General features: G+C 41.4%; 1 protein-coding gene across 4 annotated transcripts in view; it reads left to right on the forward strand.

Moving 5' to 3' along the window:
• The window catches only part of stxbp1b (syntaxin binding protein 1b), a 46,747-nt gene that overhangs the window by 1,632 nt on the left and 28,694 nt on the right, over nt 1-16,421 (forward strand). For 3 of the 4 annotated variants that reach the window (XM_024418176.2, XM_024418178.1, XM_024418177.1), the window contains exons 1-2: nt 8,326-8,468; nt 16,118-16,167. In XM_024418176.2, the coding sequence (XP_024273944.1) occupies nt 8,432-8,468; nt 16,118-16,167 (87 nt within the window). In that variant the 5' untranslated portion in view covers nt 8,326-8,431. Of the gene's footprint in view, nt 1-8,325; nt 8,469-16,117; nt 16,168-16,421 lie in introns of those variants that run through there. The other variant, XM_024418180.2, reaches the window with a different exon arrangement.

Consider the following 16,421-nt stretch of genomic DNA (forward strand, 5'->3'; position numbering starts at 1 on the left):
GTTCTTTTTCCAACAGGCCCCTCCGTAGCAACGTCCCCTGAAGGCCCATCAGCTAGCCTGCTAGCAGCGGCCCGCAAGCTGTCTAGAGCATATAGGACTGTTAGCTGAATAGGTCCATCGGCCAATTTCTTGGGCCACTATACCTATTTTTCCAATTTGACTGGGACCCTTTACCACATGGAACCCTACTAATCCATCATGGCTGGTCTGCTGACGGAACCGCACGAGGAGGCTACAACAGATTTCTTCCATCGCAACGTCCCTCTAAGGCCCTTCTGCTAGCTTGCTAACCCTGGCCCGCTAGCTGTCTGAATCGCCGTGTCTCCAGCCAGCTTAACTACTCACTGGACCCCTATGATCACTCGGCTACGCATGCCTCTCCCTAATGTCAATATGCCTTGTCCATTGCTGTTCTGGTTAGAGATTATTGTCTTATTTCACTGTAGAGCCTCTAGCCCTGCTCAATATGCTTTAGCTAACCCTTCAGTTCCACCTCCCACACATGCGGTGACATCAACTGGTTTAAATTATGTTTATAGAGACAATATCTCTCTCATCGTCACTCTATGCCTAGGTTTACCTCCACTGTATTCACATCCTACCAAACCTTTGTCTGTACATTATGCATTGAATCTAGTATATCGCGCCCAGAAACCTGCTCCTTTTACTCTCTGTTCCGAACATACTAGACGACCAGTTCTTATAGCCTTTACCCGTACCCTTGTCCTACTCCTCCTCTGGTGATGTAGAGGTTAATCCAGGCGCTGCAGTGCCTAGCTCCACTCCCATTCCCCAGGCGCTCTCATTTTTTGACTACTGTAACCGTAAAAGCCTTGGTTTCATGCATGTTAACACTAGTAGCCTCCTCCCCAAATTTGTTTTATTCACTGCTTTAGCACACTCTGCTAACCCCGATGTCTAGCCATGTCTGAATCCTGGCTTAGGAAGACCACCAAAATTTCCATCACAAACTATAACATTTTCCAACAAGATAGAACTGCCAAAGGGGGCGGAGTGGCAATCTACTGCAGAGATAGCCTGCAGAGTTCTGTCATACTATCCAGGTCTGTGCCCAAACAATTCAAGCTTCTACTTCTAAAAATCCACCTTTCCAGAAACAAGTCTCTCACCGTTGCCGCTTGCTATAGACCACCCTCTGCCCCCAGCTGTGCCCTGGACACCGTATGTGAATTGATTGCCCCCCATCTATCTTCAGAGTTCATACTTTCAGGTGACCTAAACTGGGACATGCTTAACACCCCGGCCATCCTTCAATCTAAGCTAGATGCCCTCAACCTCACACAAATGATCAAGGAACCTACCAGGTACAACCCCAAATCCGTAAACAGGGGCACCCTCATAGATATCATCCTGACCAACTTGCCCTCCAAATACACCTCTGCTGTCTTCAACCAAGATCTCAACGATCACTGTCTCACTGCCTGCATCCGTAATGGGTCTGCGGTCAAACGACCACCCCTCATCACTGTCAAACGCTCCCTAAAACACTTCAGCGAGCAGGCCTTTCTTATCGACCTGGCCCAGGTATCCTGAAAGCATATTGACCTCATCCTGTCAGTAGAGGATGCCTGATTATTCTTTAAAAGTGCTTTCCTCACCATATTAAATAAGCATGCCCCATTAAAAAAATAGAACCAGGAACAGATATAGCCCTTGGTTCACTCCAGACCTGACTGCCCTTGACCAGCACAAAAACATCCTGTGGCGTACTACATTAGCATCAAATAGCCCCGTGATATGCAACTTTTCAGGGAAGTTAGGAATCAATATACACAACAGTTAGGAAAGCTAAGGCTAGCTTTTTCAAACAGAAATTTGCATCCTGTAGCACAATCTCAAAAAAGTTCTGGGACACTGTAAAGTCCATGGAGAATAAGAGCACCTACTCCCAGCTGCCCACTGCACTGAGGCTAAGAAACACTGTCATCACCGATAAATCACAACAATTGAGAATTTCAATAAGCATTTTTCTACAGCTGGCCATGCTTTCCACCTGGCTACCCCTACCCTGGTCAACAGCCCTCCACCCCCCACAGCAACTCGGCCAAGCCTCCCCCATTTCTCCTTCACCCAAATCCAGATAGCTGATGCTCTGTAAGAGCTGCAAGATCTGGACCCCTACAAATCAGCTGGGCTAGACAATCTGGACCCTCTATTTCTGCCGCAATTATTGCAACCCCTATTACTAGCCTGTTCAACCTCTCTTTCACATCGTCTGAGATCCCCAAAGATTGGAAAGCTGCCGTGTTCATCCCCCTCTTCAAAGGGGAGACACTCTAGACCCAAACTGCTACAGACCTATATCTATAATACCCTGCCTTTCTAAGGTCTTCGAAAGACAAGTTAACAAATAGATCACAGACCATTTAGAATCCCACCGTACCTTCTCCGCTATGCAATCTGGCTTCCGAGCTGATCATGGGTGCACCACAGCCACGCTCAAGGTTCTAAACGATATCATAACTGCCTTCGATAAGAGACAATACTGTGCAGCTGTATTCATCGACCTGGCCAAGGCTTTCGACTCGGTCAATCACCACATTCTTATTGGCAGACTCAACAGCCTTGGTTTTTCAAATCACTGCCTCGCCTGGTTCACCTACTACTTCTCTGATAGAGTTCAGTGTGTCAAGTCGGAGGGCCTGTTGTCTGGACCTCTGGCAGTCTCTATAGGGGTGCCACAGGGTTCAATTCTCAGGCCGACTCTCTTCTCTGTATACATCAATGATATTGCTCTTGCTGCTGGTGATTCTCTGATCCACCTCTATGCAAACGACACCATTCTGTAACCATCTGGCCCTTCTTTGGACACTGTGCTGACTAACCTCCAGACGAGCTTCAATGCCATACAACTCTCCTTCCGTGGCCTCCTCTTCAACCAATCACTGCCCACACCTGCCCACCCGTCCAGCATCACTACTCTGGACGGTTCTGACTTAGAATATGTGGACAACTTCAAATACCTAGGTGTCTGGTTAGACTGTAAACTCTCCTTCCAGACCCACATTAAGCATCTCCGATCCAAAATTAAATCTAGAATTGGCTTCCTATTTTGCAACAAAGCCTCCTTCACTCATGCTGCCAAAGATTCCCTCGTAAAACTGACTATCCTACCGATCCTCGACTTCAGCGATGTCATTTACAAAATAGCCTCCAACACTCTACTCAACAATGGATGCAGTCTATCACAGTGCCATCCGTTTTGTCACCAAAGCCCCATGTATTACCCACCACTGCGACCTCTACGCTCTCGTTGGCTGGCCCTCACTTCATACTCGTCACCAAACCCACTGGCTCCAGATCATCTACAAGTCTTCTAGGTAAAACCCTGCCTTATCTCAGTTCACTGGTCACCATAGTAGCACCCATTCGCAGCACGTGTTCCAGCAGGTATATTTCACTGGCCACCCCCAAAGCCAATTCCTAGATTGGCCGCCTTTCCTTCCAGTTCTCTGCTGCCAATGACAGGAACAAACTGCAAAAATCACTGAAGCTGGAGACTCATATCTCCCTCACTAACTTCAAGCACCAGCTGTCAGAGCAGCTCACAGATTATTGCATCTGTACATAGCCCATCTCTAAATAGCTCATCCAACTACCTCATCCCCATACTGTATTTATTTATTTATTTTGCTCCTTTGTACCCCAAAATCTCTACTTGCACATTCATCTTCTGCACATCTATCACTCCCGTGTTTAATTGCTATATTGTAATTACCTTGCCACTACGGCCTATTTTATTGCCTTATCTCTCTTATCTCACCTCATTTGTACAGACTGTATATATACTTTTTCTACTGTATGTTTGTTTATTCCATGTGTAACTCTGTGTTGTTGTATGTGTCAAACTGCTTTGCTTTATCTCGGCCAGGTCGCAGTTGTAAATGAGAACTTGTTCTCAACTAGCCTACCTGGTTAAATAAAGGTAAAAAATATATATATTTTAAACTACTCCCTGTAGGCTGTCTCGTTGTTGTTGGTAATCGAGCCCACTACTATTGTGTCGTCTGCAAACTTGATGATTGAGTCGGAGGTGTGCATGGCCACACAGTTGTGGGTGAACAGGGAGTACAGGAGGGGACTGAGCTTGCACCCAGGTAAGGTGGAGGTGATATGATTCTTGACTAGTCTCTCAAAGCATTTCATGATGACAGAAGTGGGTGCTATGAGGCGGTAGTAAATTAGTTCAGTTATCTTTGCCTTCTTGGGTCCAGGAACAATGGTGGCCATTTTGAAGCATGTGGGGACAGCAGGCTGGGATTGGGAGCGATTGAATATGTCCGTAAACACACCAGCCAGCTGGTCTGCGCATGCTCTGAGGATGCGGCTAGGGATGCTATCTGGGCCAGCAGTCTTGTGAGGGTTAACACGTTAAAATGTTTTACTCCCGTCGGCCATGGAGAAGGAGAGGGGGAGGTGCAAGTCCTTGTTTGTGGGCCGCAACGGTAGCGCTGTATTATCCTCAAAACAGGCAAAAAAGGTGTTTAGTTTGTCTGGAAGCGTGGCATTGGTATCCGTGACGTGGCTGGTTTTCTTTTTGTAGTCTGTGATTTCCTGTAGACCCTGCCACATATGTCTCGTGTCTGAACCGTTGAATTGCAACTCCACTTTGTCCCTGTACCAGCATTTTGCTTGTTCGATTGCCTTGCTGAAGGAATAACTACACTGTTTATATTCAGCTATATTCCCAGACCTCTTTCCATTGTTAAATGTGTTCGTGCTTTCAGTTTTTGCGCGAATGCCGCCATCCATCCATGGTTTCTGGTTAGGGTAGGTTTTAATAGTCATAGTGGGTACACCATCTCCAATGCACTTCTTTATAAACTCACTCACAGAGTTAGTGAGTAGATCGATGTTGTAACATATCTCAGTATGCGTGATCAAAACAATCTTGAAGTGTGGATTCCGATTGGTCAGACCAGTGTTGAATGGTTCTATTCACTGGTACATCCTGTTTGAGTTTCTGCCTATAAGACTGTAGGAGCAAGATGGCATCGTGGTCATATTTGTCAAAGAGAGGCCGCGGGAGGGCTTGTATGCATCGCGGAAGTTAGAGTAGCAGTATTCCACCCGCGTGTAGTGCAATCAGTTGATTGATAAAATTTAGGTAACCTTGTTCTCAAATTTGCTTTGTTAAAATCCCCAGCTACGATAAATGCAGCCTCAGGATATATGGTTTCCAGTTTACATATAGTCCAGTGAAGTTCCTTGAAGGCCATCTTGGTGTCTGCTTGAGGGGGAATGTACACCACTGTGACGATAACTGGCGAGAACTAACTTGGGAGCTAATAAGGCCGGCATTTGATTGTAAGCAATTCTAGGTCGGGTGAGCAGAAGGACTTGAGTTCCTGTATGTTGTTATGATTACACCATGAGTTGTTAATCATGAAGCATGCACCCTCGCCCTTCCTCTTCCCAGAGAGGTGTTTATCTCTGTCGATGCGATGCATGGAGAAATCCAGTGGCTGTAACGACAACATATCCCGAGAGAGCCATGTTTCCGTGGAACAGAGAATGTTAAAATCTCTGACGTTTCTCTGGAAGGCAACCCTTGCTCGAATTTGATCTACCTTGTTGTCAAGAGACTGAACATTGGCGAGTAGTATATTCGGGAGCAGTGGGCGATGTGCACATCTACGGAGCCTGACCAGGAGGCCGCTCTGTCTGCCTCTTCTGCGGCGCCGTTGTTTTGGGTCGGCTTTTGGGATTAGGTTGTTTATCCTGGGTGGTGGTCCAAACAGAGGATCCGCTTCGAGAAGGTCGTATTCCTGGTCGTAATGTTGATAAATTGATGTCACTCTTATATCCAATAGTTCTTCCCAGCTGTATGTAAGACTTAAGATTTCCTGGGGTCACAATGTAAGAAATAATGCATGTAAAAACACAATACTGCATAGTTTCCTCAGGACTCGAAGCGAGGCGACCATCTCTGTCGGCGTCATCTTGCAACTAGATATTTCCACCTGCGTGTCCTGATGATCACGTCTGGTGTGGATGGACAAAATCGACATGCACGCGATGGCGCACGCACGTGCCTGTTCTGGTCAGCATGTTACTCCTCAGCCTGAAGTGTCCCCACTTGCACCAGCGAATAGCTGGTTTTTCGCATGGTGCCGACTGGGAAGACGCTTCAGGAGGGCGGTCATGTGTGCTAGCAAGGCATATGTATCTAGTGTGACTGCCTTTCTGAAGCGTCTTATCAGTCGGCGTCATGCAAAAAGCTAGCTAATGAGGCGACACAAGTGGAACACCTCAGGCTGATGCCTTGATCAAACCAACCGCATCATTGCATTATGGTACACCAGAAGTACAGATTTCCAATGGAAAGCTGCGTTTACCTTGCAGCATTGTGTTGCAGAAGCAATTGCAGTGCATTCTGTGTGGTTACTGCATCTTGCCTATGCCTTTTGGCCATTGCTCATCCATATATTTATATGTACATATTCTTATTCATTCCTTACACATGTGTGTGTATAAGGTAGTTGTTGTGAAATTGTTAGATTACTTATTAATTAATATTAATATTAATATTAATATTAATATTACTGCATGGTCGGTACTAGAAGCACAAGCATTTCACTACACTCGCATTAACATCTGCTAACCATGTGTATGTGACCAATAAAATCTGATGTTGGGTTGGATTTATCGAACCCAACGTATGCGTCAAACTGTATGCGTAGACAGCTTGACAGAAATGGTAGCAGAGGGTGAATGTTGAAGTTTTGTTGCACACATATCCAGATGATGCTGCATACCCTTTTGCTCAATGAAACTGTAGGTGTGATCGAGGCGTGAGGGTTAAGTTTCACAAATCCCCATTTGCTACACAGGCACTTCATGTTTTTGATTTAATCAACCTGGAATTCCAGGTTTGTGAAATTTAGGCAATCAGTGAACTGATCAATTAGCTCAGTTGGTCAGGTGTGCTGACTAGTTGGAACAAAATCCTGTAGTACCTGCAGCACTCCAGGAACAGGGTTGCCTACCCCTGGTGCATGCACAAGACATGACCTTACACCTCGATCACACTGACAACGTCATTGCATTTTGGTACACCAGAAAAACATTGATTTCTGATGGAATGCTGTGTTTGCCTTGCAGCATTGTGTTGGAGAGGCAGTCGCAGTGCGTTCTGTGTGGTGCATACTTTTGGATTTATTGGACTTATGCGTGTACGGCTTTTCAGAAATGGTAGCAGAAGGTAGTGGTGGAAAAAGTACTAAAATGTCATACTTGAGTAAAAGTAATAGAAAATGACTCAAGTAAAAGTGAAAGTCACCCAGTAAAATACTACTTGAGTAAAAGTATTTGGTTAGAATATACTTATGTATCAAAGTAAAGGGAATTCTTCAAATATACTTATGTAACAAAAGTAAAAGTATCAATTATTTCAAATGTCTTATCTTATGCAAACCAGACAGCACAATTTTCTTGTTTTTTAAATGTATTTTCCAGATAGCAAGGAGCACACTGCAACACTCAGACATAATTTACAAACAAAGCATTTGTGTTTAGTGAGTCCGCCAGATGTTCTCTTGACAAGTGTGTGAACTGGACCATTTTCCTGTCAAAATGTAATGAGTACTTTTGAGTGTCAGGGAAAATGTATGTAGTAAAAAGTACATAATTTTCTTTAGGAATGTAGTGAAGTAAAAGTAAAAGTTGTCAGAAAATATAAATAGTAAAGTACAGATACCCAAAAACTCTACCTAAGTAGTACTTTAAATGATTTTTTACTTAAGCATTACTCCGCTGGCAGAAGGTTAATGTTGAACTTTTGTTGTACACATATCCAGATTATGTTGAGTTTGCGCAAATACACTGTCAGTGTGAATGAGGCATAAGGATGAATGAAAGGCCTATATTTACTTAGACATTACTGCCCCTCTGTGGACATCTGTGGGTATTATTGATAATGTAGCCAATGTAGTCTATTGTGTTTTATCCTATTGCAGTTGCTGTGAAAATACAGTATGTTAAAATAAGAATTCAATGGTCTGATCATGACTTTTTTCCCATTAGGGTTGTACAATATCCTACTTGTTGTATACAAATTACTAGGCCCATAACTGCTATTTATTCTAACCTATTAAAATAGTTAATAAATACAATAACTTTATTTCACTTGATAAATAATACCACTGCAAACAGCTAAACATAGAATATGTGGAAGTCTATTAAAAGTTGAAGTAGGTTGTCCGTGGCATTGTATGACAGACAGTTGAAATCGGCATGTTTGTGGAGGCGTGGAAGGGATTCTTTTCGAAGCAATACGGTCCCTCTGCAATCACTTTGGATGTTGTCCCGCGGCCTTACAGTCCTACACAGTATTAGCGGTGGTTGGGTAGAATAGAGAGGGAAAGAAAAGGGGAGGCGGAGACACGGCCACGACAGAGACATCATCATCATGGCACCACTCGGACTAAAAGCCATTGTGGGAGAAAGTAAGAATATGTATTTTTGTTTAATCACTTATTATGTAGGTCTATGCGCTATGGTTATTTTGTATTGTGGCGTTGGCCTAGGCTATTTTATTTTTTGCTTTATTTTGGACATTCTATTAATTTAGGCTATTTAGTTGGTTTAAATTACTATTTTATTTAGATCTCAATTTGTATTTCAAACACAATTTAAATACATTTTTTGGCCAAAAACTGGTCCAGAAGTAGACCTATTGAAAGTAAAAATCTAGTGCGTCTCACGTTCGATAGGATTGCTCAAAGTGCGTAAAGGCGCACTAACGCACTCTCAAGTATACTATATCTCTGCATCATTAGATATAGCAAAATGTTGGTCTTTTAATATTGGGTTTTAATTATGTGCACTGTACAATACTGGCATTTGTTTTGTAGTGAGTTGCACTATGAAATTGTCGTTTCGGGTAAATCCACATGCGCTAAATCCATACGGATTAAGCTCTTCCACTGTCATAGTGCTCCTTGCTGCATGGATCCACCACAATACAGCTCCACACTCAGTTACCTAAAGCCACCACGAAAGGGAGAAATCTCTTATTTTGTGGATGTAAACGTGTAGGCCACAGGTGGCACCTTAATTGGGGAGGACAGGCTCATTGCAATGCCTGGGGCAGAATTACTGGAGTGGGATCAAACACATGGTTTCCATGTGTTTGATGCCATTCAATTTTCTCCGTTCCAGCCATTATTATGATCCGTCCTCCCCTCAGCAGCCTCTACTGGTGTAGGCCTATTACTTTGTATTGTGGCTTTTAAAATAAATCTGCTGTGTTGAAGGCAATTAATTCAAGAATGGGCATATAACCTAGTTTCCCCATTATGCACATAAAAAGCAAGACCTTATCCATGCATGAAAAAGTGAAAACAATAATTCCACAATGCAACTTCAGTCTTAAATATTTTAAATGTTTGGCGGGCAGTCTTTCATTTATTTATGGTATGGTAGACAGGGGAATAGAGATATTGGGGTTAACGTGTGTTGTTATTGCGTGGGTATCCGCTATTTAATACCTCCTCAGCGGGGTTTGGTAGGTCACTTGGGTAGGTTACTTTCTAAATGTAATCCATTACAGTTAAGTTACCTGTCTAAAATTGTAATCAGTAACGTAATTTTTGGATTATCCAAACTCAGTAACATAATCTGATTACATTCAGTTACTTTTAGATTACATTCCCCTTAAGTGGCATTAGAATAATACAAACATGTATGTTACCAATTGATTTATCCTGCAATAGATGTGGTTCAATGTTAATGTTTACATAGCTGGCCATATATGGATGTTAAATTTTACTTTATGGGTTGGTTATGTACACTTCTTCTACCCATCGCTTTCTACTACATATAATAATACGATTACATTATATCTTTACAAGTCCAAAAATATATGTAGCAACTACAGATTGCCCCTTTAAATCTATCAAAAGTGTGCGAGTTTGAGCATGTGTCCATTAGGCATATGGATGTATTTCTTTTATCAGCATGAATTAGACTGAGCAATTAAAAGCCCCTCTTTTATTCCTAAAGCTGGGATACCCACTATGCAGATGTTGCAAGAGCGCATTTTTCACTGGCTGTCGACTGGTTTCAAAAACAATGATTAATAGGCAGCTTAAACTATTTGAGTTCAACCATTATTGGGTTCAAATACACATTTAGATTTGTGAACAGCCATCCACAACAACCACAATCCGTAAGGCGCAAATAGCAAAATGAGAGAGCAGCAGTGTGATTCACATCAATGCACTATGTAGATATCAATAATAAGTGATATCCGTATCACCGTAGACTAAACCACTGCTGTCATCCTTACCGCCAAGTGTTTATTCAAGTTGGATAATCTTTGGGTGCCAACAGCAGTCGCACCATCGGAAGACATAGCTTGGACTGTAGCCTACAAAGCCTATTCCTGCTCTTTTCCCGCGATCAATCAAACACATTCGGTGTGTCATCATAGTGGTCTCTGACTTGTGGTCAGACTCGCTCAGGTGGAACCACCTTAAACTTGAGCCTTTTTTCAATGCAGATTTGAATGTCATTGAGAAAACAGAGAAGTGTCAAAATATTGTTTTTTTAAACATCCTTTCTGAATTTAAAGTATTCATCTAGTTTTTCAAGTATCTGTAATCTGATTACAATATTATTTTACTGGTAACGTAAAGGATTACAGTTATCTTTTTTTGTAAATGTAATCCGTTACTCCCCAACCCTGCTCCTCAGATATCCACTGTATTTGATTGAGGTGAGACAGGATGGTGCTATGGTGATTCAGAGTTTGTTCCCCTGGTGTAAAGTGAGCTGTGGTCTCCAACTCCACCCAGCCACCAGTAACATTCAGCATCACCAACTCCAAGCTATGCTGGACTTCCTGAAAATCACACATTGTAGTACTGTGTTCACAAGGAATACTGTTGGTGTTCACAGTTTGTTGAGCCTGTCCCTTACATTTTATGGGTTGTTTTGCTCTTAATCCTGAAGACTTTTATTGTTATACAGACATAAATATCTATGGGTATGACAAATACTGTATAATAAATTAGAAATGGATGGAAATCACCCACTCAAAAAGACAGAAAAGTTTGTTGAATTTCCAATGTGTTATCACTGCTTTCAACAATCTAAAAGCACAACCAAACTCCAATGGAAAAACAATGTCTGATTTTTGGTTTAGTTGTCCACCAAATATCTATCACTGACCCCACCCCTGTTTTGGTAAAAAGCTGAGGAATGGAGGTTGGAGAAATTTAACCACTCGTACATTCATAGACAGAGCGACGGAAAAGGACTGACCATCCATGATATTAAAACTATAGTTTAAACCATGTTTTGAGGCTATGTGGTGTTTGTTTACATTTACTTTGTTTACAAACATCGGAGTAAAACAAGCTTATAGTTTGGTTCCTGATGTGGTACAACAGTTGAGCTAGACTCATGAGGCATTTATAAGTTATATTATTCAAGAATCAATAGGTATTTATCATTTATTTGTCGATCCAAAAATGTTTGTAGCAACTGCTGATTGCCCCTTTAAAAGTACATGGTGCAAGTGATCAATGCCTTTTGAAATTCTGCGCACATTATTGCTGCAACAAACTGGAATTAAAGCCAGAATAAGTCAGTGGAACAGATGGAACTCTCCAAGCAGAAGATACATTTGCTTCAAAAGTTGATATTTGGTTGCCCTGACAACACAATTCAATATCACTAAATATCATTGCATTCACAGCCCTAGGCTTTATTGTATTGTCTATGTTTAGTTTAATTTTGGGTTGAATTGAAACAATAGCCGTTGATAACTTTGCAATTGCTATATAGGCCTAAATAGCATAATGGATGAGATATGAGTGATAAAGTATGGTCCCATTTACTTTGCTCTTTTAAATCTACCTCGATAGTAACAGTGAATCTTAGTTTTCAAGTGGAGATCTCTCAGCAATCATTCTCACAATGGCACATTGATAATAGTCAGTGACAAATTGTAGATTCCACATCATAATACGTTGACTAATTACGTTTAAGGAATGTTGAATCAACCAGTTTGTGCGCAGTGGGTTAGTTAATAATTGATATGTTGGTTTCACATCTCCATCTCACCCCAAAAAGTCTAAATGAAAGAGTAGGACTAAATCAAATCAAACTTTAAATGCACTTTAAATAAAGTTTGATTTGATTTAGTTATATTATTTAACTCTCACAATAGCACACTGGTAATAGTCAGTTACAAATATCATAGCTAAGCAGGTCTTGTTTAAAACCCTAGATGGGAGACCAAAGTGTAGCTGTTGATAGACCAATTATGCTGCACAGCCTATTGTTTATTTCTGATAGTGGATATAACTTTGAAGATCTGATGTTGTTTTAAAGGTACAAATTCAACATATTGTATACAAGGTTTGTCTATGTTGAAATTTGGTTACCACGATGACATAATAATCCTGGTTGAAATTTAACTCTCCAAAAAAATATGTTTATGTTGATGACTTTTTTCAAATCCAATTACATTGAAACAACGTTGATTCAACCAGTTTTGGCCCAGTAGGTTGGCTCTTCTGTTTACCTTCTGAGACACAATAGTTGTGGTTGTCCGGCTCAGACAAACAGGAGGAGTTTAGTGGATGCGTCCCAAATGGCACCCTATTCCCTATATAGTTAACAAATGTTGACCAGAGCCCTATTGGCCTTGGTCGAAGGTAGTGCACTATATAGGGCATAGGGCGGCATTTGAGATACAGCCATTATCTCCCATCCCAAAGCAGCTTCTTCGTTTGTTGATGCTGACTGACTCTTTCATGGGGCATTGGGGAAATTTCCCCTAACTAATCCAGTTGGGTAATTGGATACAGAACTCATTCACTGATAGACATGTCACCTCAATTATCAAACCACCCGACCCATATTCAAAACAACAACAGTGTTTGAATGAAGTATATAGGCACATTTTTGTTCTTGATTTCTGAAATGTTAACAATGATTGAGTTGATTGATTGTTATATATTTGTGACATTGTCTTGTTTTGTCTTTCAATGGAGGTAATGCATGTTAAGATTAATTTAGAAAGCAGAGAGCCATACTATGCTACACCCTTTGAATAACTATTTTTGGTTCCATGTTGAAACATTTTTGTTCCAAGTAGAACCGTTTTTGGGTTCCATGTGGAACCCTTTTCACAGAAGGTTCTACCTGGAACCAAAAAGGTTTTACCTGGAACAAAAAAGGGTTCTCCTATGGGGACAGCGGAAGAGCCCTTTTGGAACAATTTTTTAAATCGTGTATCCTGACACAACAGCCAAACACTTCTGTCACTGGCTTTTAGGATCCATGCTCTATGTAACACTAATTTTAAGCTGGGGATGAAGGATATACAGAGCCTTCAGAAAGTATTCACACCCCTTGACTTTTCCCACATTTTGTTGTGGTACAAATTCGGATTCAAATCGATTGATTTTCAACACAAAATACTCTGTAATGTCAAAGTGGAAGAAAATTCTATTTAAAAATAAAACCATAATAAATCTTGATTAGATAAGTATTCAACCCCCTGAGTCAATACATACTGTATTAGAATCACCTTTGGCAACGTTAACAGCTGTGAGTCTTTTTGGGTAAATCTCTAAGAGATTTGCACACCTGGATTGTACAATATTTGCCCATTTATTATTTTTAAAACTCTTCAAGCTCTGTCAAGTTTGTTGTTGACCATTGCTAGACAGCCATTTTAAAATCTTGCCTTAGATTTTCAAGCAGATATAAGTCAAAACTAAAACAAGGCCACTCAGGAACATTCAATGTCGTCTTAGTAAGCAACTCCAGTGTATATTTGGCCTTGAGTTTAGATTATTGTCCTGCTGAATGATGAATTTGTCTCCCAGTGTCTGTTGGAAAGCAGACTGAACAGGGTTTTAATCTTGGATTTTGCCTGTGCTTAGCTCTATTCCGTTTAATTTTTATCCTACCTAAAAAACTCCCTAGTCCTTGCCATTGATGAGCATACTCATAACATGATGCAGCCACCACCATGCTTGAAAATATGAAGACTGGTACTCAGTGATGTGTTGTGTTAGATTTGCCCCAAACATAATGCTTTGTATTCAGGACAAGAAGTTAATTTCTTTGCCACATTTTTTGCAGAATTACTTTAGTGCCTTATTACAAACAGGATGCATGTTTTGAAATATTTTTATTCTGTAGAGATTTCCTTCTTTTTACTCTGTCATTAAGGCAACTACAATGTTGTTGATCCATCCTTAGTTATCTCCTATCACAGCCATTAAACTCTGTAACTGTTTTAAAATCACCATTGGCCTCATGGTGAAATCCCTGAGCGGTTTCCTTCCTCTCCGGCAACTTAGTTAGGAAGGACACCTGTATCTTTGTAGTGACTGGGTGTATTGATTCACCACCAAAAGTGTCATTAATAACTTCACCGTGCTCAAAGGGATATTCAGTGTCTGCTTTTTTTTATTTGTACCCATCTAATAATAGGTACCCTTCTTTGCGAAGCATTGGAAAACCTGCCTGGTCTTTGTGGTTGATACAGATAATTGTTTGTGTGGGGTACAGATATGGGGTAATCATTAAAACAAATGTTAAACACCTATTATGCAATTCATTATGTTACTTTTTGAGCACATTATTACTCATGAAAGTATTTAGGCTAGCCATAACAAAGGGTTTGAATACTTAACTCAAGACATTTCTAAAATCAAAATTCCACTTTGCATTGTGGGTTATTGTGTGTAGATCAGTCCCACAAAATCTCAATTTAATCCATTGGAAATTCAGGCTGTAACACAACAAAATGTGGAAAAAGTCAAGGGGTGTGAATACTTTTTTTGAAGGCACTGTATCTACTACTTATTTAATACATATACTTATTTAAAATCAAATACCACTGATGAATGTATTTAATGGAGTTTTTTTTAGAATACTAGCCAAATCGAACATGCGCGTGTGTCAACAGGTTTCCCTGTGACATCACATCCTGTGGCACAGAAAGAGCCCAGAAATAGCGACCCTGGCGGTTCCGTGGCGTAAGAGGATTGGAAGAGATTAGGCCTTGTGATTGCTGTGTGTCTCTCTCACTGACTCATTCCAGTAGATAGATGGGCCAGCTTTTAAACTATAGATTCAAAGCTGATCCTTCCCCTCTCTCCATTACCACAGACTGGCATTTGGGATGCATGAACTGTCTCCCAGATGGTTCCAACGGGGCACCAGGTTCCCAGACTCCTCACAGATGTAATGAGTGTTACATTGGTATAACCGCTCACTTCAGACCCCTCACCGGAGCCCATTAAATTCCAACTGTGGCTGTGCCATCACTGCTAACACCGTCTGTCACCCACCTAAACTAACAACTAACAATTCACTAGACCAGAATATCTAATATGCCCTTTTATACCTGAAGCATTATGCTTAGATACCCGGGCTTCGCTCAAGTTGTTCCATTAGTTTGAGTCAACGAGACGAGATTCGGAAGGATGACCTTGGGAGACTAAACTGTATACAAGGTGTCAAGGCTCAGGAAAAGACCCAGATGCCGACAGTTTTGAAGTAACAAACGTTTATTACAAAAACAGGACAGCAGGCAAACGACAAGTTAAGGGCAGGCAGAGGTCAGAAGTCCAGAGCAGAGTCTGAAAGGTACAGAATGGCAGGCAGGTTCAGGGTCAGGGCAGGCAGAGGTCAGAAGTCCAGAGCAGAGTCTGAAAGGTACAGAATGGCAGGCAGGTTCAGGATCAGGGCAGGCAGAGGTCAGAAGTCCAGAGCAGAGTCTGAAAGGTACAGAACGACAGGCAGGCTCAAGATCAGGGCAGGCAGAATGGCCAAAAACCGGGAAAGCTAGAAAACAGGAACTAGAGAAAGAAAGGAGCACGGGAAAAACCGCTGGTAGGCTTGACGAAACAGAACAAACTGGCAACTGAAAACAGGTATAAATACACTGGGGATAATGAGGAAGATGGGCGACACCTTGAGGGGGGCAAATAGCACAAAGACAGGTGAAACGGATCAGAGTGCGACACAAGGGGCCAATAGCCTACAGTGCTTGTGCTTTTTAGCACAGAACAGTTTAATGTAAGTTGAAGTGTGTGCTAATCAATTATTCCTCCGTTTACAGAGATTATGAATGATGTCATCAAGAAGGTGCACAAGAAGGGCGAATGGAAGGTATGGGCAAATAAAATAAAAACGTTGTCACATGCACTGAATACAACAGATGTAGACCTTACCGGGAAATGCTTACTTACAAGCCCTTAACTAACAATTCAGTTCAAGAAAGAGTTAAGAAAATATTTACAGAATAAAATAAAAAAATAATAAAAAGTAACACAATAAAATAACAGTAACGGTACCGAGTCAGTGTGCGAGGGTACAGGTAAGTCAAGGTAATTTGTACATGTATGTAGGGTTAAAGTGACTAT

The sequence above is a fragment of the Oncorhynchus tshawytscha genome, linkage group LG04 (assembly GCF_018296145.1).
Source record: "Oncorhynchus tshawytscha isolate Ot180627B linkage group LG04, Otsh_v2.0, whole genome shotgun sequence".
In the NCBI taxonomy this organism is placed as follows: Eukaryota; Metazoa; Chordata; class Actinopteri; order Salmoniformes; family Salmonidae; genus Oncorhynchus; species Oncorhynchus tshawytscha.